The sequence below is a fragment of the Chelonia mydas genome, chromosome 5 (assembly GCF_015237465.2).
Source record: "Chelonia mydas isolate rCheMyd1 chromosome 5, rCheMyd1.pri.v2, whole genome shotgun sequence".
Lineage (NCBI taxonomy): Eukaryota > Metazoa > Chordata > Testudines > Cheloniidae > Chelonia > Chelonia mydas.
The window spans coordinates 25992483-26018090 of NC_051245.2; the positions used below are offsets into that span (position 1 = coordinate 25992483).

Below are 25608 nucleotides of genomic sequence, written 5' to 3' on the forward strand. Positions count from 1 at the left end.
GTAGACCAGCCCTGAGAGGCAATAACTAGGTCAAGGGAAGAACTACAAGGCTCCAGGGGTGTGCATTTTTCACATCCCCTGAGCGAGGTAGCTGGGTCAACTTTAAGTTTGAGTGCAGGTGTGACCTCAGAGCATCACAGCTAAATACAAGGTGAAACTGATCCTTTAGCATAAGGAGTTAACATGTTGTAAGAGACCATTCAAGCTTAAGTGAGCAGTTAACACCTCTGCAGTTTTTTTTCATAGATTCATAGATATTAAGGTCAGAAGGGACCATTATGATCATCTAGTCTGACCTGCACAACGCAGGCCACAGAATCTCACCCACCCACTCCTGCGAAAAACCTCTCACCTATGTCTGAGCTATTGAAGTCCTCAAATCGTGGTTTAAAGACTTCAAGGAGCAGAGAATCCTCCAGCAGCTGTAGGACAAAGGAATGTTAGTGGGTTGCAATCGATTGTTGTAATGAGCTATAAATCCAGTTTCTTTATGGAGTCCATGATTTTTAGTGTCTAGCAAAGTTATGAATTTATCTCCCAGGCTCATCTTTTGAAGGTGTTATGCATGTTTCCTTTGAGGATGTGGATTGAGAGGTCAGATATGGAGTGATCATTTGGAAAAAGTTTCAGATGGGTAGTCATGTTAGTCTGTGTCAGCAAAAACAACGAGGAGTCCTTGTGGCACCTTAGAGACTAACAAATTTATTTGGGCATAAGCTTTTGTGGGCTATAACCCACTTCATCAGATGCATTGAGTGAAAAATACAATAGGCAGGTATAAATATACAGCACATGAAAAGGTGGGAGTTGCCTTACCAAGTGAGGGGTCAGTCCTAACGAGGCCAATTCAATCAGGGTGGATGTGGCCCATTCCTAACGGTTGACAAGAAGGTCTGAGTATCAACAGAGGGAAAATTACTTTTTGTAGTGACCCATCCACTCGATGGTGTCCAGTTTGCCAATTAATTCCAGTTGTTTTTGTAAAAAGTGTTCATCCACAGTGATATGGTGTTTTTGTCTTTATATCGTTTTCCTGGGTGAGTTCATTTGAGAGGGTAGTGATGCGTTTCATGCACATAGTTGTTACTGCGGCAGTTAATGCATGTAATGCATGTGTACCTGGATGAGGTACACCACATGTTGTAATAGGCATGTGTAGGACCCAGGGCTCTTAAAAAATATGTAGTGGGGGGTATTCATTACTGTAGTAGTGGAGATGTGTCTTCAGGTTTTGCATCTGTCGTCATGGCAGGGTCTGATTCTGCTTTTGAGTTGGTGTATCCTGCTCTGTGGGGAGTTTGCTTCTGATGATGAGCTTGGCAAATTGAGGGGGTGTTTGAAGGCCAGAAGAGAGGGACTGGGAAAGATTTCTTTCAGGATGTGGCCCCCAGCAAGTATGGGTTGTAATTGTTTAATGATACCCTGTATCCGTTCCAGTGTGGGATGGCAGGTGACGACTAGGTGTGTGTGATTGGAGGGGGTTAATTGCGGAGATTAGCCTTCTGTGAAATGTAATTGCTGTAGACAATACACTAGCTCCTAAGCAGGGGACCTAGTTTCTTAGGGAGAGGTTGCCTTGGCAACAAAGTCACCTGGCAGGGGCATTGTGCTCAAGTGGGGCAGCTGGTGGGGTGTCGCTTGACAGAGCTAAAAGTTATGAAGAGGTAGGAGCTGATCTTTCTGGAGTCTTCAGTGCTTTTGTCCCAAAAGGAGAGAGAAGCTACTCAGCATGTGAAGGACTGCATAAAGCAGGGGGCCTTTCCTGAGCCAAGGTGCACTAAAAGGACTCCCAAGCAGGGGTGGCAGGTCTGTAGAAATTTCGGTGGTGCCCAGAACCTGCGCCCCCCCCCCCCCACCTGCCCAAGGCTCTGGGAGGGAGTTTGGGTGGGGGAGGAGGTCTGGGGTGCAGGCCCTAGGCTGAGGCAGGGAATTGGGGTGCAGGCTCTGGGAGGGAGTTTGGAGGTGGGAGGCGGTGTGGGGTGAGGGCTGTGGGGTATGGCTGCAGATGAGGCGTTTGGGGTGTGGGAGGGGGGCTCAGGGCGAGAGTAGGGATGTAGGGGATGAGGGCTCTGTCTGGGCTGGGAATGAGGGGTTTGGGGTGTGGGAGGGGCTCAGGGTGAGAGTAGGAGTGTGGGGGTGAGGGCTCTGTCTGGGGATGGGGGGTTTGTGGTGTTGGAGAGGCTCAGGGCTAAGGCAGGGGGTTGGAATGCAGGGGGATGAGGGCTCTGGCTGGGACTGGGGATAAGGTGTTGGAGGGGCTCAGGGCTAGGGTAGAGGGTTGAGAGTGCGGTGGGGGGGTGAAAGCTCTGGCTGGGGGTGTGGGCTCTGTGGTGGGGCAGGGCTGGGGATGAGTTTGGGGTGCAGGCAGGCTGCTCCAGGACAGGTGCCAGAGAGGACTCTCCCCCTCCCCCACCCCCAGCCCTTTCCCTGCCAGCAGCAGCAGCAAGCTCTGGGGGAGGAGCCCCCCTTCCCACCCCACGAGCAGCACACTCACCCCCACCACTGTCACTGCACATGCTCCTAGGGCCCCTCTCAGGTCCAGGAATCTCCCTTACCTCCCCTGTGGTGGGTGCCGGGGGGTGCTGCGTGCACCTCCTCCCCTGCTGTTGCCCTGACTGTAGCCTCACTGGGGGTGAGGTATGGGGCTGCCTCCTTGCCCAGCATGGGTCAGGAGCAGTGACTGCAGGCGGGGGGGCCACCTGTGGTGGTGGAGGGTCCCGCCGGAAAAGGGAAGGGTCTGAGGTTGGAGAGCAGGCTCAGTCAGTCTTCCCTGGTAGTCGAGTTGGGTGGCACTAGGACCCTGCGGCAGCAGTTGCTCCAGGGAGGCAGCATGGAACTGCTCAGAAGAGGCAGCCAGGGAAGCTCTGCTCTGGGGCCCGGAGAGGAAGCAAGTGGGGGCCGGGGGACACTCGGGGGATGCTTGGGGGGGCGGCAGGTGGGCCGTGGGGGACACTCGGCCCCAAATATTGGTGGAGCTGGGCCTCTGGGCTCTGAATATTGCTGGTGTCAAGGCACCACGTGGAGGTATAACTCGCTGCCTATGCTCCCAAGGGAAAAGTGGTCAGAAAGGTCCAGGGGGAAGAAGGCTCCGAGTTGTAGCCCACAAGCCACGCACTGAAGCAGAAGAACTCCTGATAACCTAAGTGACTCCACCCCAGCCCAAAGAACAGCCTCTCATGGTCAGGAAACTGAGGCAGGAAAATGCTTGTAGTGTTTATTGTTTTGTGCTCTGTACTCTCTTGTGCTTTATCTGATTAAGTAAAAGAACAAATTCATTAGACTCTGTGTGTGTTAAATGCTTCACAACAACTGTGTGTCTCGAGAGAGAGTAACACTAACCCTGAAGCTTTACACCTTTGGAATGGAGTTCTGGGAGAGGGTGCATTTAACTGTGAGGGAGTCTGAAGGGTCAGCCCTGTGCCCAGAGGAGGTAGGCAGCTGGATAGTGGGTTCTGGCTGTCAGGAGGGAGTTTTAGAGTGCAGATCTGCACTTCAGGAGTGTGCCTAGGGAGTCAGGGACCCAAGATTGAGGCAATGGCTGGCTGAACTCCATTCTGGCTCTGAAATATAAAACATCCAGGTTCCCAGAGAGCCAGAGGCTTGGATTCCCCTCACAACAGTCTGGTTTGTGGCTGGAAGGGAGCACCCAGCTAGAGCTGTGACAACTTGGATACCACAGAGTCGTGCACTGTAAATGCCGGATTAATAGGTTTTTCTATGCTTCAGTCTCTGTAGCATCTGAGCAGCTCTAACATTTATGAATTATTGTTGCAACATACCTGTGAAGTAAGGAAGTAATTTTTATTTGAGTGTCCTCTGCGTATTCCCACTCATGAGATGCACTGGCTGGTGTAGCCTGGCTGGTGGAACCTTTTCTGAGCTATACTAATCTAAAAAGCTTCATAATCGTAGTATATGAAAGAAAAGTGCAGTGTCTACATAAATTGAATTTTGATTCAAGTTAAATGCCAGAGTGAAGAAATACAAATACATTAGGTGGGGACTTCATTAGAATATATATGCAGCGGTTCCATATGGAGTACAGTGGATCAGGCCTCTCTGCATAGCAGTTTTGGGAATGATCAGGCAGTGTATGACTCATGTTGCATAGTTGTAAACATTTTCAGGATCAGTTAAATGGAAATGAGAAACTGTATCCCATTAACCAGTCCTCTTAATATTTTTAGTGCAAAGTTTAGTTGCAGTCATTGAGTCATCAAACTACTATATTTAGGGGGTTGGACTAGATGACCTCCTGAGGTCCCTTCCAACCCTGATATTCTATGATTCTATGATTTGATTTTGTAGTCATTAAAAATAGTGTTGTTTGGAGGAACATTTTCTCAGCAGTGTGCAGGAGAAATCTTGTTGTGCTTATATATCAAGGGAAGCCAGGGTATAAATGTTTATGTAGATTAGCACACATCCTACACTTCTTGTGCACATCTTTGAACAGTTACTCCATACAGTAAAATTTCAGAGTCTTGTGTTTAAAGGAGAAGCCAAACAATTCAAGATAGCTGCATCTTTAACTAATGCAAGTTCTTTGAGAGTTGTTTGCATTATTGGTGGTATTATAACAGGTTTAACAGCATTTAGTGAACAAGCTAGTCACACAATATTGGCTTCCTTTGGTGGCAGTTATTGTTTTGAGACTTACTTTATTAAAGAAATGTATCTAAGTGGTGTGTGTGTGTGTGTGTGTGTGTGAGAGAGAGAGAGAGAGTTAAACAGAGCTCGTGAGTACAACAAAAACATATTTTTTCCTATTTCCAGATGCATTGTTAGTCGCGTAGCAATTTATTGTCATGTCATATTATTCAAAATTGTGCTGCTATATCACAGTTCATAACATAGTTTAAATGGTAATGTTTTGAAGGTAATTTATGGGTGGTGTGGGAGAATTACTAATCGAAACAGTAATAGGATTGGAACCAGCTGTGTGAGCTAGATAGGAAATTGTCCTTCCTTCCTGCAGTAACTTAGACATGTTGTAATTTTTACTTTTTTTTTTTTAATGCTTGCAATTCTTCCATGAATGGTTAGTTTATTTGCTGGCTGTAATTTTCAGTTTAGTTTCATATCTTAATTGGTGAACATATTTCTAGACTGAAGATTTTGGTATTGTTAGCGATAGCTATGTATATAAATGTCTTTTTTTGGTGCCTTTTAGAATAAGTATGTGGGTAAACTTTTCTTTAAAATCAAAAGAACTGTTGAACATGAGGATCTGTGGATAACTCTCTACCACAGGAGGTTAGATTGTGTACAGTTAAGCTGAATTTCAGTGCATCTTGCTAACAATATTGAGATCTCAGAGATCCTACTAAATGTTCAAACCTTATTAAATTAAACCTTGTAGCAGCTCAGTATAATAGATAAATATTATTCTAATTTTAAAGATGGAAAAACTGAGGCCTAGAGAAGTAAAATTACTTGCACAAAGTCAAAGAGCAAGGGTTGGTCTACACACACTTTTTGCAGTGCTTTAATTATATCAGTTTAAAAACTGATATAAACCTTTTATTGTGGCTGCAGTTATATTGGCATTAAAAAACTTCATTATCGCTTATTTCTGTGAATTTGATATTTATAAAATTTTATGCTAGAGTGAATCATCCTAACTCCTAAAGTGCGTATCAGTCTCTTCCCTGACTAGAAAGTGTTATTACTATAGTACCTTTATCTTCATATGTGTTTCTAGGACATAGGCAATACTTGTCGGAGAGACTGTGGTTGAAATAGACTTTTTTTTCAGTTTTGAAAACTAGTTTTTATTTTAAAACTCATCAACCAGTTTTAATAGATTTAACAGTCTTATGTAATTGTGTGGTCTAAAGACATTAAAGATGTGCATATCATCGACTCTTTGAGAATGTTGGTCAGACCATTGGCTTTTGAAAAGCATCATTTCACTACACTTCTCACCAAAGTGTTCCAGAAGACACCTCAAACCATGAAAGAAAATTAGTGTGACTGCCATTCAGTGGTACAACCCCTGTCCTCACAGCAGTTGTTCACAGACAAAAGCAATATTCTCTTTCTCTGGGCACAGCACTTTAGTCTCCTGACTTGTCAATCTGCAACATCCAGCAAAAAGCCATTGACTCTCTTCCGTAGCATCCTGTCCTCAAGCCATCTTCACCATCAAGTGGCAGGACAAGATCCCTGTGGTGGGTTGGGTCACAGAGACCCCTTTGGGACTGCCACCTGATGTGCTGAGACTACCTCTGAGCCTGTTTTCTCTGGCAGCTTGGGACTTCAGTACCCTGTCTTGTTGAGCCAGACACGCTAGCCTGCTACAAACACAGACCCAGGTTTGAACCATGTCCCCCAAAAGCTGCAGGCTTAACTGAAAACAGCTTAAGAAGTGCTCCTGTCTCCAGCACCCAGATACCCAGTTCCCAATGGGGTCCAAACCCCAAAGAAATCCATTTTACTCTGTATAAAGCTTATACAGGGTAAACTCATAAATTGTTTGCCCTCTATAACACTGATAGAGAGATATGCACAGCTGTTTGCTCCCCCAGGTATTAATACTTGCTCTGGGTTAATTAATAAGCAAAAAGTGATTTTATTAAATATAAAAAGTAGGATTTAAGTGGTTACAAGTAATAACAGATAGAACAAAGTAAATTACCAAGCAAAGTAAAACAAAAACACGCAAGTCTAAGCCTAATACAGTAGGAAACTAAATGCAGGTAAATCTCACCCTCAGAGATGTTCCAGGTTTCAGAGTAGCAGCTGTATTAGTCTGTATCTGCAAAAAGAAAAGGAGTACTTGTGGCACCTTGGAGACTAACAAATTTATTTGAGCATAAGCTTTCGTGAGCTACAGCTCACTTCGTCGGATGTATATCCAATAAGCTTCTTTGACAGACTAGACTCCTTCCTAGCCTGGGTCCAGCAATCACTCACACCCCCATAGTTACTGTCCTTTGTTCCAGTTTCTTTCAGACATCTCTTTGGGGTGGAGAGGCTATCTTTTGAGCCAGCTGAAGACAAAATGAAGGGGTTTCCAGGGCCTTATATAGTCTTTCTCTTGAGTGGAAACCCCTTTGTTCTCCTGTGTAAAATCCCCTCAACAAGGTGGAGTCACCTGGGCAAGTCACATGTCTATGAATGATTCAGGTTTTTGCAGGCCGACGACATTGTTTACATGTTAGTTTGAACGTTCCCAGGAAAACTCAGATGTGGATTGGCATCTCCCAAATTCCATTGTCAGTTAAGTGTTTCTTGTTTGGGCACTTTCTGAGAAAGGACTATTCTTAAGAAGCTGACCAAATGCTTCATTGAAGTTACTTAGTATCAAACAAATACATAGCCAATATTCATAACCTCAAATACAAAAATGATACACACATAGAGACAGCATAATCATAACCAGCAAACTACAACCTTCCCATAGACACCCCATTTGGCTTCCTCTGTATAAGAACTGATGCAACCATAGGACCCTGGTTGCAACAATGATCTATACGATCAAAGTTTATGTCAATAACCTCACAATCCCCAACACTGAAGTCCTTGAGAGGTGCCAAATTCCTGGCATCGAAAGTATGTTCATCAGGTCTCGGTGGGTCAGACACATGATCTACATGGAGGTTTCCCGAATACCAAAAGCAGTGTTTTACAGCCAACTTGCTGTAAGGATCGATCCATCCTCAGATACAAAGACATCTTGAAGGCCAACCTTAAAGCATGCATGATAGACATTAAAATCTGGGAATGAGTTGCACTGGATACACCCAGATGGAGAGGTCAGTGTCATGAGGCCATGTCCACTTTAGAGGAGGGGCGTGTGAGGTCTTTGCAGAAGAGAGCATGTCGTAAGGACAGTGCCTCCAACCCTCTCTTCAACAATGAGTACGCTTGCAAGACATGCAACTGCATTTGGAAATCCAGGATTGGACTTGCTTCCCATATGAGAAGCCAAAAAAACCAATAAACCGAGAATGTAAGTCATTACTAGCTGAACACTCATCTGTTGAACTGATAGGAGAATCCATCAGAATTCATTAACAGTTTTACTGGTCTTTACTCCATTGTTTGTAAACTTGTGGAAAAAAAGTTAAAAACTACTTTTCCTACTATGTGTACTCAAGTCCCTTAGCAACTATTTAATTTTAACTTACTGCTGGAGAAGACATAACTGTAGCTGTCTTTTGGTTTGTTGCTTGAACTACAAAGACATAGGTTTTTCACTGATGCGAGTCAGTATAACAACTTTGAAAGGTTTGCATTTCTAAAGGCTGGTGGCATTTTATCTAGAGCTCTCACAAATTTGCATAGACCCGCAGTTTGAATTTCATAATTTATTTGTTTTAAATCAGGGGACAAACCTCAAGAACAGTAAAGCCACTTTCTCAAATTAAGAAAATATGGAGGTATTTTTGTGATTAAATTGTAGAATTGTAGGACTGGAAGGGACCTCAAGAGGTCTTCTAGTCCAGTCCCCTGCACTCAGGGCAGGACTAAATATTATCTAGATCATTACTGACAGGTATTTGTCTAACCTGCTCTTAAAAATCTCCAGTGATGGGGATTCCATAACACAACGCTTGTTCTGGAACTGCTAAAGAATTTTTGGCTTCCATTAGTTTCTGTTGGTAGATCAAGTGAAAAAGCATAGATGGTGTGTGAGGTACGTTTTTGTGTGTTTTATTATATCTTTCCTTGGCAAAGTATCTCTATAGATATTTTTTTCTTTCTCCTGAGCTAAAAGTATGCATTAAATGGTACCTATGTGGACAGGCCAGCATTCATAGACCCATCCTCTGGTCTCATGACATGTTCCTTATCCTCTTTTGTTCCTGGATTCCTCCAATATACTCTGGTCTACTCCTGTGTGATTTCCGCACTTCAGAATTGTATGGTATAGAAATACAGATGTCTCCTTCAAAGTGGATATGAAATGTTAGTGGACTTCAAAGGGAAGGATGTGCGTATTGGAAAGAAGCATTTGGCCCTTAGTTATGGGCTTTCTTTTCACTGAGGTTTATTTTCACTTCTAGTTTCAAAGGTCTGCTGTCTTTCAGTTATTCTCTCTCTTTCCCCCCACGAAGGAGAAAGTTTAGCAAATTCTTAAAGAAGAAATAGTGAAAAATATATGGTGGTGTTTTTGTTTTGTTTCCCCTCATGAGCAAATAATGGAGAATGCTGATTTGTTCACTTTCCTCTATTGGGTAGAAACCAAGCATGGAAAGTTAAAGCCTAAAAGAATAATCTTTCTAAAAGCTATTAGTGAATGAAAACAGGTTTATAATTTTGCACTCTTAACTATATCTAGCACTACTCAGCCAAGCACTATAATAGAGTTGCCACCAAAATTAAACCATATCTTGCCTAAAACATAGGTACTTTCTTATAAAGCATAGTGAACAGTGCACAATAGCCTCTATCAAGTGAAAAGTATTGTATCCATTTGAAACTGAAGGGGTGGGGTATGTTAGGTAAGCAGAATGTAATTTATCTGGAGTATGGCCAGGACACTGGGGTTGAGAAAGATTCTCCTATGGAAACTGCAATGGAATTTTTAATGACTACATGCAATTTTACATTTAAAGCAGTTTTATCAGAGATTATAATTTGCCTTGGAAAAGACTGAAGTGAATCTATCTTGTTCACGTACATGAGAGCAATTCCCAGCTCGTAAATATTAATGGAAACTATGATTTCACAGATTGAGGGCTCATTATGAATTTAGAAATCATCTGAGTGAGATTCCAGAATATGTGGTGAAAAATAATCACCCATTACCTTTCAACTCTTAAAGCTAATTACCAGGAGAAAGAGGAGACAGGTTCTGTATACTTGAAGAGTGTAATATTTATGTATAAAGAGACATTTACAAATCATGCTGCAAATCTCGTTGTGTTACCTGTTGTTAGATACTGAACCAAAGGAGGTTTTTCAGGAAGGAAAACTGAGAATAAGTGGCAAATGAAAGAAGCAAAGATTCTGCGCAAGTTACTTACAAGTTTCTGGGAACAGTCTGAATGACCGTTGACCCATCGTTTAATGAAATATTTTCTAGCTGACTTATAACAATGTTGTAGATTTGTGTTTTTAGACATTTTTAGAGATGAAAGTCAAATCTAAGGTCTTTTGTCTTGCTAAGAAGGCTCTTCAATGCAGATCTAAGAAAAAAATCATGAGGCTATGGATTAGGAGATGTTGTGAGAAGCAGGACAAGGTGCTATTTCTACATTGGTTAAATTAAGTTTGCCTCCTGTACGCATTAGAAAGGAATTTCATGTATTTAAACTCCCCATGAATTTTTGGCTGTATTCTTGGAGGGGTTTATTTTAGACCACAGAACAAATTAATAACTTGCCCGCCCGCCCGCAAGTAATTAAAACTCAGAATGTGAGGCTATGCTGTTACAGTATTATCTGCATTAGCAATGGAGACTGATAAGAATGACTTTACAGCAGAGGTGGGCAAACTATGGCCCGCGGGACCATCCTGTCCGGCCCCTGAGCTCCTGGCCTGAGAGGCTCGCCCCCGGCCCCTCCCCCACTGTTTCCCCAGCCCCGCAGCTTCAGCATGCTGTGTGGGAAGCGCTCTGGGCTGCAGGGCTACCTGCTCATGCAGGGCAGTGCGGCAGCGTTTCTGGCTCTGGCCAGGCGGCGCGGCGGCCAGACATGCTGCTGTCAGCGGCCTGGTAAGGGGGCCGGAGGCCAGGGGGTTGGGTAAGGTGCAGGAGGTTTCCGGGGGGCAGTCAGGGGACAGGGGGCGGTTGGACGGGGTGGAGGTTGGGGGGGGGGGGGAGGTCTCGGGATGGGGTGGTCAGGGGACAAGAAGCAGGGGGGGTTGGATGGGTCGGGGTTTTTGAGGGGGGCGGATAGGGGGCAGGGGCTAGGCTGTTTGGGGAGGCACAGCCTTCCCTAGCCGGCCCTCCATACAGTTTCGCACCCCGATGTGGCCCTCGGGCCAAAACCTTTGCCCACCCCTGCTCTACGGCATCCTCTTAATATTTTTCATTCCTTAGTGTCCTGTGCACCCATCATGGAGCCATGAGAATCCTCCTAATTTCTCTTGCAGTAATACATCCCTCCCCACGCTGTGGATATCTCATGTGGGGACATCATCCAAGATGACTAATACACAAGATGGCTGTGTGTGTTTGCAGCCAACCCATTGTTGCCCTGGATACAAGTGTGCAGGATGTCATGGATGCTGCTAGGCTGGGACTTGTTGTGAGCACTTTGGACTTAAACTCGCATATGTCCCAAGGGAAGGTGAAGGTTGAGAAGCCGAGGAGAAGTGCACCCCATCAGCCTAGAGGCCAGACGGCGCAGCACAGTCCTTCCTTTCACAGAGTGGCTCTCCCCTTTTTCCCCCCTCACACACACTACAGCCAACGTGGCGCTTGGCCTCCAGCTCCCTTCCCAGCTGTCATGAAATCCTCCAGCTTCTTGGCCTGTTGATCCTCCAGAACTTGGTTGCTCACACTTAGGTGCATCTGCTGGCTTATTACAAAATTTTTCTTTTTATATTTCTTTTTGAAGCCACACTTTAGAAAATAAACACATGAGAACTGTGTGTAGTGAGAGTTAAGGTTTCATCAGGACCCACCCACCAACTCAAAACCCTAAAATCAAGGAAATGAAAAGTTAAGGGAAGAGTCTCCTGCACTCCTTTCCACTTTCAGTTTGGCTACACCACGTGATAACACACTCCATAAAGCATTTGCTTCCATCTCCAATATATATGGAAAAACAATACATACCCCAGCTTTCTCAAACTTGCCCTCAAGCGCACATTCTTGACAGTGACTTCAGATGCTCCTGTACCAATAGATTGGGAAGTTTATTCTGCCTTAATTTTGTGCTAGAGTGCAAAAAGACATTCAGAACCTCTGTTCAGACCTCTACCACTTGAGCTACATGAGTAATTGCTAGCTTCTTGTTTAGGCACTACAGAAAGACTTGACGCACCCTTCCCCTGTGGGTTACACAACTGTTTGCTAGATAGCAGTAGCCTTCTGCATTAGCTATCTAATTGATCACGAATACTGGTAGAAGAATATAGGTTAGAGATAGGCTAACCAAAGCACATTGACTCTGAAAGGCAGTCTGGCTGAGTATGTAAGTTTTGGGTCTACCGTGTTAGAATCCTGTGTTCTGTTCCTGAGCCTCTTGTTGTGATGTCATATAATCTATCTGCTGACTTATTTGTAAAATGGGGTGGCAGCTCAGACTTGAGTGCCTTCTGGGGTTAGGATTTATGGCCTTGGTTAATAAAATGGCTGGTGAGATTCCTGGAAATATACACTGCAGTCAGTAGAGGTGAGATTTGAGCTCATGATCGTCTCTTTTTCAGCTCACGGAACTTCCCCTAGGCTACAGGGTATTTAGAAGGGTGAGAGTGTGTGTGTGTGTTTAGTGTGGGGGGAAGAGAGGAGTATGTGTGCACATGTATCTCTTTTTCATATATCCTCTTTCTCCACCTTCTCTCTCACAACATGAGTTTAATCTGAGTGGACATATTATATCTTCACTGCTAAATATGGTAGATTCATCTTGGTGCATGTAACTTTTTAGTTATGGAGAAAAATCTGAAAAATCACGACCTACTACACTACATATTTATAACTAATATTGTGTTAATCAGCATATGAGGAGCAACATGTGTAGCAAAATGAAGATCCCAGAGTGTAAGATTTCTTGCAAAAGGTGTCCAAAAAAGGTGAGAGAATTCATTTTTAAAAAATCTTTCAAAAGTGGGGGGTAATTTTGAAGCTGCTTCCTGTCTGTGTATCAACCCAGTTTTCATCAAACCATAATGAAAAATGTTACTCAGTTTACCTTCTGTGTTTTGTTTTTTGCCATTTGAATGAGATTTTTACAAAATAAAGGTTTACAGCTCTTGTTCAACTGAAAACTTCTTACTCAGCCTGAGCTATGGGCTCAAGACCTGTGCTTTCGTAATAAGTTACTATTTGTTTGTGAAATACGTCAGATACCCAAAGGAGGTTTTTAGCTCTGAAGTTTTCTCCTTTGTTGTCGATGTACAGTTGGTAAAGGACTTAAACAACAGTTTCACATTGAAAAGTGACTGTATAAAAATGGCATGTTTTATCACAAATCTGCAAAGACTTTTTTTCCTGTTTTTAATTCTCCAGATAGCACTGAAGACTCCCCATTGATAGAACTGTGCATCATCACCAAAATTGTTTACTAAGTTCCATTCAGCTACACCTGTGGAAACCCATTGTAAGCAGGAGTGGGGCGGGGAGGAGGGTTTGCACAGGTATAATTGAAGTCATTGTTTAAAGACAATGTGCTTGCACAAGTATCTCCTGAGCATAATTTTCCCTATAGAACCTTTATTATTGGTGATCTGTGAGAAGGAAAGAGCCCAGGTTGAATGTGTAGTTGGCACTTAGAAAAGATATCCTTTTACTTGTAAACTGAGCACATTTTAAATGGAAATCAGCAAGTGATAATAAACATGGGACCCTAGCTGCTTTTTTGAGTAGATGCAGACATGTATTCCAAGTAGTTGTGTGCACATCTCATGTGCTGAAACTAGAGACTTTTGCCTACCTGTACCCAGAGAGGGGGTGGTGCCCAAGCCTGGTGATATCAGGCGGCACCGCTCCAAGCCCCCCTCAATTACTTCTCACTGCCCATTGGCTGGAATTGGTGCTCTGTGTGATCGTTGCTTCACAATCTTGCATTCATCCTCTTAACCTACCTCATTGTACATGGTTAATAGTTTAGCTAGTGTTTAAAAAAAAAAAAAAAAAAGTTATATAGAGCTAGTGGTATTGTTCCGCAGTGATGCCCTCACCGGGGCTCAAGCATTACCCTTTGTGTGGAGTGGCAGTTCCCAACAGCGACCCCCACACGCAGTGTGGAGTACACGCATGATATCAGCCTACTAGGCTGTGGCAGATTTACTCTTTCTTTCAGTCCTGTCTTCACTGCTGGTCCAGGACTTTGCGAGGCTGACGCTCACTGTGGAACCCCAGTTGGAGCGTGTCGCTGAACTGTCAGGCTCTTTGGCACCACCCCGGGAAGCACCCCTCCCAGTGGTTGGCCTGCACACAGCACCAGAGTTAGTACGTGGGTCTTCAGTACTAGGCCTTTCCTAGTCACATCCTTGATGTTGAGGCACTCAGGCGTTCTGGTACCACTGTCTGCATTGAGATCGACCTTACCTGTGGCACTGACATAATCAGCACCAGGAGTGCTGATTCTGACCTTGTTCTGGGTCATGGATGAGTCTGCTCGTCTGTTGGCCCTCTCTGGACTTGCTCCTCCCCCATGTCTCCGAGGTCCCTGGACTCCTCCATATCAGAGTTGGGATCCTCGTCCTTCTGCTCCACTTCAGTGGAGAAGATTTGAAGACCACCGGTAGACTGCTACTACTACCAGTGTAGGCATGGACCCTGGAGCCAGGACGAAGGCCCCTGGCCTGCACCTACTGGCCACCAATACCTTACCCGTAACTGTGGCCCCCTTGTCCTCAGCAGGAAGCGCCTTGGTCCTGGAGATCTCGCTCATTGCCCAAGTCAAAGGTGAGATTACCTGCACGTGCGGCATTGGTGGCTGCGGATTGGCTGCACACCCAAGCATTCATGGTTCTCCTTCATGTGGAGCTGCCAGAGTTCCCCCAGCTGGAGATGCTACCTCAGAAGCAGGACCCATCTGTGGCTCAGCCAACAGCCTCATCCGCATCCCCAGATGATGCGGAGCTGCCTGGTTTGTCCTCCCCTTCCATCCTGGAGGACTTCAAGGAGCACTAGAACCTTGTACCTTAGGTGACTACATCTCTAGGTATTCAAGCAGAGTTTATCCAGGAGAACACCCATGAACTTGTGGACCTTCTTCAGCATTCTGTCCCGGGGAGAGTGGCCCTCCCAGTTAATGAGGCGCTCCTTGAACTGCGAGAGCCCTTTGGGAATGCCAGACTCGGTATCACCAGTGGCCAAGCACTTGGAGAAGTGCTGTTTTGTGCCTGTACAAAGATAGAAGGGTTCTATTTCCATCTGTCTGTAAACTCCTTGGTAGTCACAGCGGTGAATGAAAGAGCTCCCAGAGCAGGTTCGAGTCCACCCCCAAGGACAGAGACTCTAAGCATTCGGACCTTTTGGGCAGAAAAATATACATCTGCTCATCATTACAGATGAAGATCATGAACCAGCAAGCTTTGTTGTCCAGATGTGACTTTCGCAATTAGTTGGCCATGGCCAAATCTGAAGAGCCATTGCCCGAGACTTCACGTGATTAATTTTGGATGTTTGTCACCGAGGGCTGCTTGATGGCCAAGATGTCACTGCAATCCGCCCTTGATCTTGCAGATACCTTGGCCAGGGCAATGGCCTCGGTAATTACTATGAGGAGGGCTTCCTGGCTCCAAAACTCGGGGATTGCGCTCAATGTCCAGCAAGCGATTGAGGGACTTGCCTTTCAGTGGCCAAACCTTGTGTTTGGACAAGACTGATGAAACCGTGCATTCCTTTCAGGATTTGAGGGCTATCTTAAGGTCTTTGGGGATGTAGGTGCAAATGCAGAGTCACAACTCTGGAGTGCAGCAAGAACAGCCATACAGGCCTAAGCATCCTATTTTGCAGCCCTTTCCACAGAGATAGGAAGACTACTCCAGGAAGAGGGACATGTCTCACAAGAGGAAGCACTGGAGCTTGGTGCCTGGGCAGTCTGTTCACCCTCCTTCAGCACCTGCTCAGAGCCCATTTTGACGCATTGATCCAGAGCACTGTTCCAGATGGGGACAGACTGATGCCATTCCTCTGTTCCTTTGGAGATAGACTGGCCCACTTTTACGATGCCTGGGTCTCAATTATCTCTGTCAGCTGGGTCCTAGATACTGTCAGGTTGGGCTATGCCATCCAATTCCTCGCCATGCCCTCTCCCCACCTCTGTCCCTCTTCAGGGACCTTTCCCACCAGACACTGCTTTTCCAGCAGGTAGCCCTCTGCTAACTTTGGGAGCAGTGGAGGAAGTTCCGTGAGAACACCAGGGTCACAGGTTCTACTCCTGGTATTTCCTGATACCAAAATCCAAGGGTGGGATGAGGCCTATCCTCAGCCCCTGCAGACTCATCAAATACATAAGATTCCTCATGGTCACTCTCCAGCTGTCCTCCCAGCTGTGTCTCAGAAGGACTGGTTTGCTGCTCTGGACCTTTAGGATGCTTATTTTCATGTGGCAATTCTTTCAAGTCACAGGAAGTTTCTTCACTTCGTAGTAGGAAAATGCCACTATGAGTAAACGATTCTCCTATTTGGCCTGCCTTCTGCTCCCCCCCTGCAAATTTTCACCAAATGCTTGGCAATGGTCATGGTGTACCTCAGGAGGAAGGGAATCCACATCTTCCCCTACCTTGACAACTGTTGGCTGAAGGGCGGCTCCAGAGAGGAGGTTCTTGTCCATGTCGACACCACGCTACATTTACTTGACCGTTTAGGACTCATTTCTAAACACCGTGAAGCCAACCTTGGTTCCCCCTCAACAAATAGAGCTCATGGGGCACTTCAGATTCTATGAAGTCAAAGGCCAGTCCTGTCGACTTACCGCTTCCAGGCGATTTCCACAACTGTGTCTCAGTCTGCAAATGCAACCATCCAGAACAATCCGCATGTGTTTGAGCCTGTTAAGCCACATTTTTGCCTGCACCCAGGTGGTCCAGTTCTCTGGGTTGTGTTGTCAGATGTGGCTCAGGAGGGTTTACTGCCCTGCCTTGCATTTCTGGACAGGTTGGTTTGCCTTCCTCCACCAGTCCTGGCATCCTTGCGCTGGTGAGACCCAGCACAATGTGTGCCAAGGAGTCCCATTTGCTTGGCCGTGATCAAGTCAGTGGTTACTGACCTATCCCTTCTGGGTTGGGTGGTGCATCTGGATGGCCTGTGTCTGGAACAGGAAGCTTCGCTCCACATCAATGTGTTGGAACTTTGGGTCATCCACAAAGCATGTCGTGCCTTCCAGAACTGTATCAGACATTGAGTGGTTCACATGTTGACCAACAATATCACCATGATGTGCTATGTGAACAAACAAGGGGGGAGCACAGGTCACGAGCCCATAGTTCAGGCTGAGTAACGTTTTCAGTTGAACAAGAGCTTTAAACCTTTATTTTGTAAAAGATTGCTCTGCCTAGAGGTGATCAACCTGTGGTAGTTCTGCACGGAAGAAGACATCACCCCAGTTATCTGTCCACTTACCAGGAGTCCAGAGCCCTCTTGCAGACCACCTCAGGAGGATTTTCTCCCCAAGCCATGAAGGGTCTGTGAATGCGAGTGTCCTTTGGCCTTTTTTTGGCAGTGTGGGGTATCCCCATGATCAACGTACTTGCGATGAGGGAAAACGGGAAGTGTGACTTATTCTGCTCTGGTGGGGGTCTCAGCCTGGGCTCCTTCTCCTATACCTTCTGCTACAGCTGACAGTATGCCTTCCCTCCTATCCCAGTCATTCCCTAAGTAATTGCCAAGCTCAAGATGGATTGAACCAGGCTCATCCTTATCATAGACATAGTGCCGGTTCTCAGACTTCCTTGCTCTGTCCTGTGCCACTTTGTCTCCTTCCTGATCTCCTCACACAGGGCCGCTACCACACCTGCATCTGGTGGTCAGCGCTCTGCACCTTGCGATGTTGTTGCTGCATGACTGAACGAGGAGGCAGAGCATTACTCAGAGACTGTCCAACAGATCCTACTCAACAATAGGAAACCTTTCATTAGGATGGCCTACTTGGCAAAGTGGAAGAGGTTTTCATTGTGGTCCTTAGCCCTCAAGGCTCATCTGGTGGGGACTTTGATCCAGGACAGACTGGAGTACGTACCGCACCTTCAGGAATCAGGTTGGCACTCAGTTCGCTGAGAGTGCACTTGGCAGCAATATCGGAGTTTCATTTTCCGATCCAAGGGAAATCAGTTCTTTCAGAAATCTCATTGGAAAAGACTTCTCTGCCTGCATTCTCTAGTCTGAGAGCTAATCCCTTTGTGGGACCTGAACATGTTTTAGCAGCTCTAATGGGGCATCCATTTAAGCCTCTTCCTTCCTGTCCGCTGCCCCTCCTGTCTCAGAAAACTGCATTCTTGGTAGCCATTACCTTTGATAGGAGGGTGAGTAAGTTGCAGGCCCTGATGTTGGGGCCTCCTTATATGCAGTTCTCTAGGGACAGGGTAACACTGCTGCCACATCTGAAGTTCACATCCAAGGTGGTCTTTCAGTTTCATTTGAATCAGTGTGTGTATTTGCATGTTTTTTTCCCAAGCCACATTACTCCCTGGAGGAGCAATGCCTCCATACGTTCAACAATAGATGTTATCTAGCCTTTTATCTGAACAGTTTCGCGTTTTGCCTCTCCTATTTGTATCATATGTGGACTGCATGAAAGGCAGGCAGTCTCTGTGCAGACCATTTCTAGATGGATAACATCTTGCATCAAGACTGTGTATGAGAGAGCATCATTTTATGCCTCAGCAGATGTGGGCTTGTCACGGTTCATTCCCCACTCTGAACTCTAGGGTACAGATGTGGGGATCCACATGAAAGACCCCTTAAGCTTATTTTTACCAGCTTAGGTTAAAAACTTCCCCAAGGTACAAACTTTGCCTTGTCCTTGAACAGTACGCTACCACCACCAAGTGATTTAGACAAAGAACAGGGAAAGGACCACTTGGAGTCCTATTCCCCCAAAATATTCCCCGAAGCCCTACATCCCCTTTCCTGGGGAACGCTTGATGATGATATCCTCACCAATTGGTACAGGTGAACACAGACCCAAACCCTTGGATCTTAAGAACAATGAAAAATCAATCATGTTCTTAGAAGAATTTTATTTAAAGAAAAGGTAAAAGTATTTACCATCCCGATTTTACAGAAGTGATTCTTTACAGGGTAATCAGATTCAAAACACAGAGAATCCCTCTAGGCAAAACCTTAAGTTACAAAAAGACCCAAAAACAGGAATACACATTCCCTCCAGCACAGCAAATTTACAAGCCAAAACTGTCAAGGTTCCTCCCCCACTCTGAACTCTAGGGTACAGATGTGGGGACCTGCATGAAAACCTCCTACGCTTACTTTTACCAGCTTAGGTTAAAACTTCCCCAAGGTACAGATTAATTTTACCCTTTGCCCTTGGAATTTCCACTGCCACCACCAGACTTTAACTGGGTTTACTGGGAAACGTAGTTTGGACACGTCTTTCCCCCCAAATCCTCCCAACCGTTGCACCCCCACTTCCTGGGGAAGGTTTGGTAAAAATCCTCACCAATTTGCATAGGTGACCACAGACCCAAACCCTTGGATCTTAGAACAATGAAAAAGCATTCAGTTTTCTTACAAGAAGACTTTTAATAGAAGTAAAGGAATCACCTCTGTAAAATCAGGATGGTAGATACCTTACAGGGTAATTAGATTCAAAACATAGAGAATCCCTCTAGGCAAAACCTTAAGTTACAAAAAAGACACACAGACAGGAATATTCATTCTATTCAGCACAGTTCTTTTCTCAGCCATTTAAAGAAATCATAATCTAACACATACCTAGCTAGATTACTTACTAAAAGTTCTAAGACTCCATTCCTGTTCTATCCCCGGCAAAAGCAGCATACAGACAGACACAGACCCTTTGTTTGTCTCCCTCCTCCCAGCTTTTGAAAGTATCTTGTCTCCTCATTGGTCATTTTGGTCAGGTGCCAGCGAGGTTACCTTTAGCTTCTTAGCTTTACAGGTGAGAGGATTTTTCCTCTGGCCAGGAGGGATTTTAAAGGGGTTTACCCTTCCCTTTATATTTATGACAAAAACAAAGAAAACCTAATGCATTTTCTAGCTAGATTACTTACTGACTTTACAGGAGTTGAAGGGCTTGCACCCTTGATCTGTTCCCGGCAAAGATATCACACAGACAGACAAAAGCCTTCCCCCCCCTCCAGATTCGAAAGTATCTTGTCTCCTCATTGGTCATTTTGGGTCAGGTGCCAGTGGGGTTACCTTAGCTTCTTAACCCTTTACAGGTGAAAGGATTTTGCCTCTGGCCAGAAGGGATTTTATAGCACTGTATACAGAAAGGTGATTACCCTTCCCTTTATATTTATGACAGGGCTCATTCAATGAGAGCACATGCAATGTCACTAGTGTTCCTCAATGACATTTCCATATTGGACATTTGCAGGGCCACCACATGATTGTCCATACATACATTTATGATCACTGCTTCTTCCAGAGCGGACGCTAATGTTGGAAGAACAGTCCTAGGATCCTTACTCAGATAGACTCCAAGCCTCACCTCCGGATGGGGGGGTACTGCTCACAGGTCACCTACTTGGAATACACATTTGCATCTACTCGAAGAAGAAGTGGTCACTTACTGTAACTATGGTTCTTCGATATGTGAGGCAGTCGTATTCCACGACCCACCCTCCATCCCCTCTGCATCAGAGTCTTCCCCAGGATGTCTTGTGCAAAGGAACTGATGGGGGTTCCAAGCCCATTCCCTTCCACCTTATATGCCCCCTTGCCTCTGTTTGCTGGAAGTTGGGGATGGATCATATGATGATTACCTGTTCTGTTCATTCCCTCTGAAGCACCTGACTTTGGCCACTGTCAGAAGACAGGATACTGGACTAGATGGACCTTTGGTTTGACCCAGTATGGCCATTCTTATGTTCTTATTCTGCTTTATTTAGCTTGCCTAGGTGTAGCCCAAATTGTAGAATGACTGGTGTGCTCCTTGCATTTTGTCTTGTCTTTTTTAAACTGACTTTCTGGAAGGAGATCACCAATCTGAAGAAGCCCTGCCTTGGTATTAACCTATAGTTGCTTCAAGATAAGTAAAAGTTCTATCTGGGGCTGAGAAAGAAGGGGCTGCTGGGAGGAGGCACCAAAAGCTCAGCAAACAGGTAGAGATGGAGTTACCTGCAACAAAGAGGAGCAGTGGTCCAGATTTCGGACTCGTGATCTTCTCTGCAGACATTCACTGTGCAAGCTGAGACCAAATTCTCAACAATGAAAGGTCAATTTAAAGGAGCAGGGCTGTTGGCTAGTTGAATAATATTTTACAGGTTTAAAAACTCATTAACATCTTAAAGCAATAAAAATGCAAAGTTTTCTAGAAATACAAGGAAAAATGTTGTCCGGACAGGTCAATTCCTGTGATAAGTGGGAAGGAAAGTAAAGTTGCCATATCAAAACTTTTGTTTTGGTACACTCAAGAATATCTGTTCAGATTTCTTGTTGCTTCTAGTCGGTACGGATTCTCAGTTCAAATTCAACATTATTTGGCATGGCAATAGACTAACATAGAATCCTAGAAATGTAGGTCTGGACGGAACCTTGAGAGGTCATCCAGTCCAGCCCCCTACACTGAAGGAAGACGAATTGTTCCTAACACATCCCTGGCAGATGTTTGTCTAATGTGTTCTTAAAGCCCTCCAGTGACCGGGATTCTACAATCTCCCTTGGAAGCCTATGCCAGTGCTTAAATGTTCTTATAGTTAAAAAGTTTTTCTTAATATCTAACCTAAATCTCACTTGCTGTAGATTAAGCTGATTATTTCTCATTCTATTTTCAGTAGACGTGGAGAACAATTGATCACTTTCTTCTTTATAACAACCCTTAACATATTTGAAGATGGTTATCAGGTGCCCTCCCCACCCCCTCTCTTTTCTTAGGACTTATTATGCCAGTTTTTAACCTTCCATCATAGTTCAGGTTTTCTAAACCTTTTACCATTTTTGTTGCTTTCCTTTGGATTCTTTTAAGTTTGTCCACATATTTTCTGAAGTGTGCTGACCAGAACTGGACGTAATACTCTAGCTGAGACTTCACCAGTGCCAAGTGGAACAATTACATACGATAGTCCTGTGAATACATCCCAGAATATTAGCCTTTTTTGTGAGTGCATCACATCATTGACTCACATTCAGTTTGTGATCCTCTATAACCCCCTTTTCAGCAGTACTACCACCTAGGTAATTATTTTCCATTTTGTAATTATGTGTTTGATTTTTCCTGCCTAAGTGTAGTACTTTGTACTTGTCTTTATAGAATTTCATCTTGTTGATTTTAGACAAATTCTCCTCCAATTTGTTAGTCATTCTGAATTCTTACCTTGTCTTCCAAAGTGGTTGGAGCCCTTCTCAGCTTGGTGTTGTCTACAAATGTTATAAGCATATTCTACACTCCATTATCCAAGTCCTTAATGAAAACATTGACTGGTACTGGACCCAGCATAGACCCCTGCAGGACCCCACTAGATCGATCCCCCTAATTTGACAGAGATCCATTGTAACTACTCTTTCCATATGGTCTTTCAACCAGTTTTGCACCCACCTTACGGTAAGTGCACCCCATATTTCATTGGGATTCCAAGTTAGTAACCCAAGGTTAATGTACAGTTTTATATTGAATAAACAATTTGTTTTAGTATTTAGTCAAGCTTGTAGTTAAACTCCCAAGATGTGTGGGGTTCTTCCTAGCACAAAAGTCAGCACTTGTCAGAATATACTACCTAATTTTTTTTCTTTAGAGCATGAAAAATCCTTGTCTGGTGTTCCTTGTTCTTTAGAATTACAATACTGGAAAGTCACTAGTTACATCTGTACTTGTGTGCATATATAGGCATTTGTTTTTGCAAGTTTGAGATATTTCTAGTGTCCTCTATAATTTAGGAAGTTTAGAGTTACTAAAATAGAATGAGTCACATTGATATTTTTTTTTCTTTTTGGTAAATATTTGGCTATTTTTAAGAGATGCTTTGCCAAGATATGTCCCTGGAGGTTGTTATCTTAATTTTTGTTTTGAATAATCTAAACAGTTAGTTTAAATGTCAGGAATCCCTTGGAAAGCACAGAGTATAGTACAATGAACCCTCTGACTGTGTCTGATTTTCAGGAACAAGCTGTTAGAATTTTAAGATTTATCAGGTGGTACTGTTTACATGTATCTGTTGCTCCGCCTTATTGTTAAGCAGCCAGAAATACGTTCAATATGAGTGCTTCACAACAAGAAACTTCTTTATGTGAACTTTGTGTTCATCTCAAAGAGAAGGAGGCCGATTTACTACCACTTGGAGGTACTAGAGATTGAAATGAAATAAGTGTTGGTCTGTCTTGCACATTTTATTTACTAATCTGAGGGAATTGTATAGAAAGCTTTTTTTATTGGTGTTTCTTAGTAGCTTTGAGATAGTTAAATAAAGTCATTTTTAATTTTTTTAAATAAATGCTGTAACTCGCCTAAAAGATGAAGCACAAACAGCTAATTGCAAATAGTCCAGTTCGTTACTACTTAATATGGTAGTGACAAACCTCCTTTTTCATATTTGTAAGAGCTCCCTTGCCTGCTCTGCTGCTGCCTAACACATTGAAAGAACTCACAAGACAGGCAGGCTACCCCTTAAAACTACATTAAGTACTGAAATATAGACATAATTTTGAAAGTAAACCTGTTTTTTGTGAGCAGGCATATAACATTTTCTTAACGCCTTTACACCGAATACACTAATAGCGTTCAAAATGCTCTGTTTTTGCTGCTGCTAACCAATGAAGATTCTCAATCTCTCTTTCGTGATGGAGGTTGTTCTTCAAAGTTGGTGCTTCCTCTGTTGTGGCAGATGTATACATCTCTGAAACTTATCACTGTCTACATATATGATTTTCCTTGCCTGCCTTCTGTTTTATAAAATGTTCTAGAGCTATTGGTGATATCAAGAACCATAAATTACTGATGAGCAGTTTTTGGTATCGCCCAAACAGTAATTAAAAGCACTTTAGAATATTAAAGAGGATCAGGCATTGGAGGCTTAATTAATAATACAAAAATAACTTTTTCTGGTGCTTTATAGAGGTGGGGCCTGAACTGTAAATAGGGCTCCAGATCCAAACTTCTTCCCTAGGATTGTAGGTTGTTGGATCTGTAGTTATGATCCTTTAGGGTACTTTATGCCAACATTCAACTAAGTGGGTCTGTGGGCTGTATGTAGAATTATCCCCTTTTCTGAAAAATTCTCTGGAGTCTGAGAGTGAGAACAGGTATAGGCTGTTTAACTAAGCACGTGTCTGAATTGAACCCTTTTCCTAAAGAGGCTATGTCAAATTCTGTAATATATTTAGACCAATGACCATTTGGGGCTTATAGAATGTAAATGGAAAGAAATTAAAATAGGAATTATTTAACCTTATGCTACACCTATATCAAATAAATGTGCAACAATCTAATGCAAGCAACTTGCATTGTAGAATCTGGTGTCCATGTGTTTTGATATCCCTTGTTAGGGCTCTACCCTACGGACAGTTTTACTAATTACACTGTAAACTATACTTTAAAAAGTAATTTTTAATTGAGTTCTTGTAGTAGAAAGTTATAACAACAGATATGACATTGGAATGATGGATTGTAACTATTTTAGAACATTAAGTAATGCCAGTTAAATGAGTGTTTTGTGAATGGTTCAAGTGACCTTCATTAAAACTTTAACTCACAGTGACTGGAATTCCTTCAGCTGTACTGCTTAGAGTAACTATTTACATATTTGTAACAGTTGTTAAATAGATGTTTTAGAGTTCTTATAAATCTTCTGGGGCTTGTAAATGGCTTTAGGTCTATATATTGGGATTAAACAAACTGCTCTGAATTACATTAGATTGACTACATCACATAGCCTGACACAAAAACTGTCCTAGTGGCATGCTTGTGGTCACAGTAGAGCTTGAGATAAATCTTTAAAGCCTATCCTTTGTCCTATCTACATTGTATATAACATGAATTGTTATGATGTAATTTTAGATTGTTGCATTAAATGTGTAATAAATAATACTTGACAAATTCAAACGATTTGAGAGGTAGTATGATTTATTAACATTTGTAATTCAAGATTTTAAGGTCTTTGGGATCAAGGACCCAACAGGAGAAGTTTTATTTTTTCTAAGGGACAAAATGGAAAAATAATAATATTTTAGATTATTGTTAGTTTTTAATTGTTCCCCTCCTCTTAAGTATATGTTCATTTTTTAAAAAAAACAAATTGTAAGGTTTCTTCCTTTTAACGAAGCTATAAGAACCCTACATGGAATTTTTCCCTAAATACTTAAAGCCTATCCATTATTCTGTTTATAGTACTGCTACCTCATTAATAGCATATATATATTTTATAACATTTTATGCTGAAATGATTTTACTCTCAAAAATATTATCAGGAAAAAGTAGAAATTGGTTTTCATTTCCTGTTCAGGTTAAGTAGCTTATTTTAATGTTCATATTCTGATGGTTTTCTTGATGTAATGGCAATAGGCTAGGTCCATAAAATTGTATTTTTTTGTTTGTTTGTTTGTTTCAGAACCCTGTCAAGAAAATTCCAGACTCTCATGAAATTACACTCCTGCACGGGACCAAAACAGTAAGTGATAACTCCTAGATTTTTTATATTCTAATGGATTTCTCCAGAATTTTTGAACCACTTATGACAAATGAGATAAATATATATTTGGTTGCAACAGCAATAAAGCTAAAAATGAAATACAGTAGGAAAAGGTGAGTAACCTCTGGGCAGCCACCAGTGCCAATACAAAGTTCCTTTCTGGACTCTGCAGCTATGAAGATAAGCAACAGAAGAACTGATATTTGGAGGCGA

The 25608-nt window shown here is 43.4% G+C and overlaps 1 protein-coding gene across 2 annotated transcripts in view; it reads left to right on the top strand.

The window, feature by feature from the left end:
• WDR70 (WD repeat domain 70) overlaps positions 1-25608 on the top strand; it is a 258585-nt gene that overhangs the window by 58791 nt on the left and 174186 nt on the right. For both annotated transcript variants that reach the window (XM_007065736.4, XM_037902696.2), the window contains exon 6: positions 25315-25374. In XM_007065736.4, the coding sequence (XP_007065798.1) occupies positions 25315-25374 (60 nt within the window). The remainder of the gene's footprint in view (positions 1-25314; positions 25375-25608) is intronic.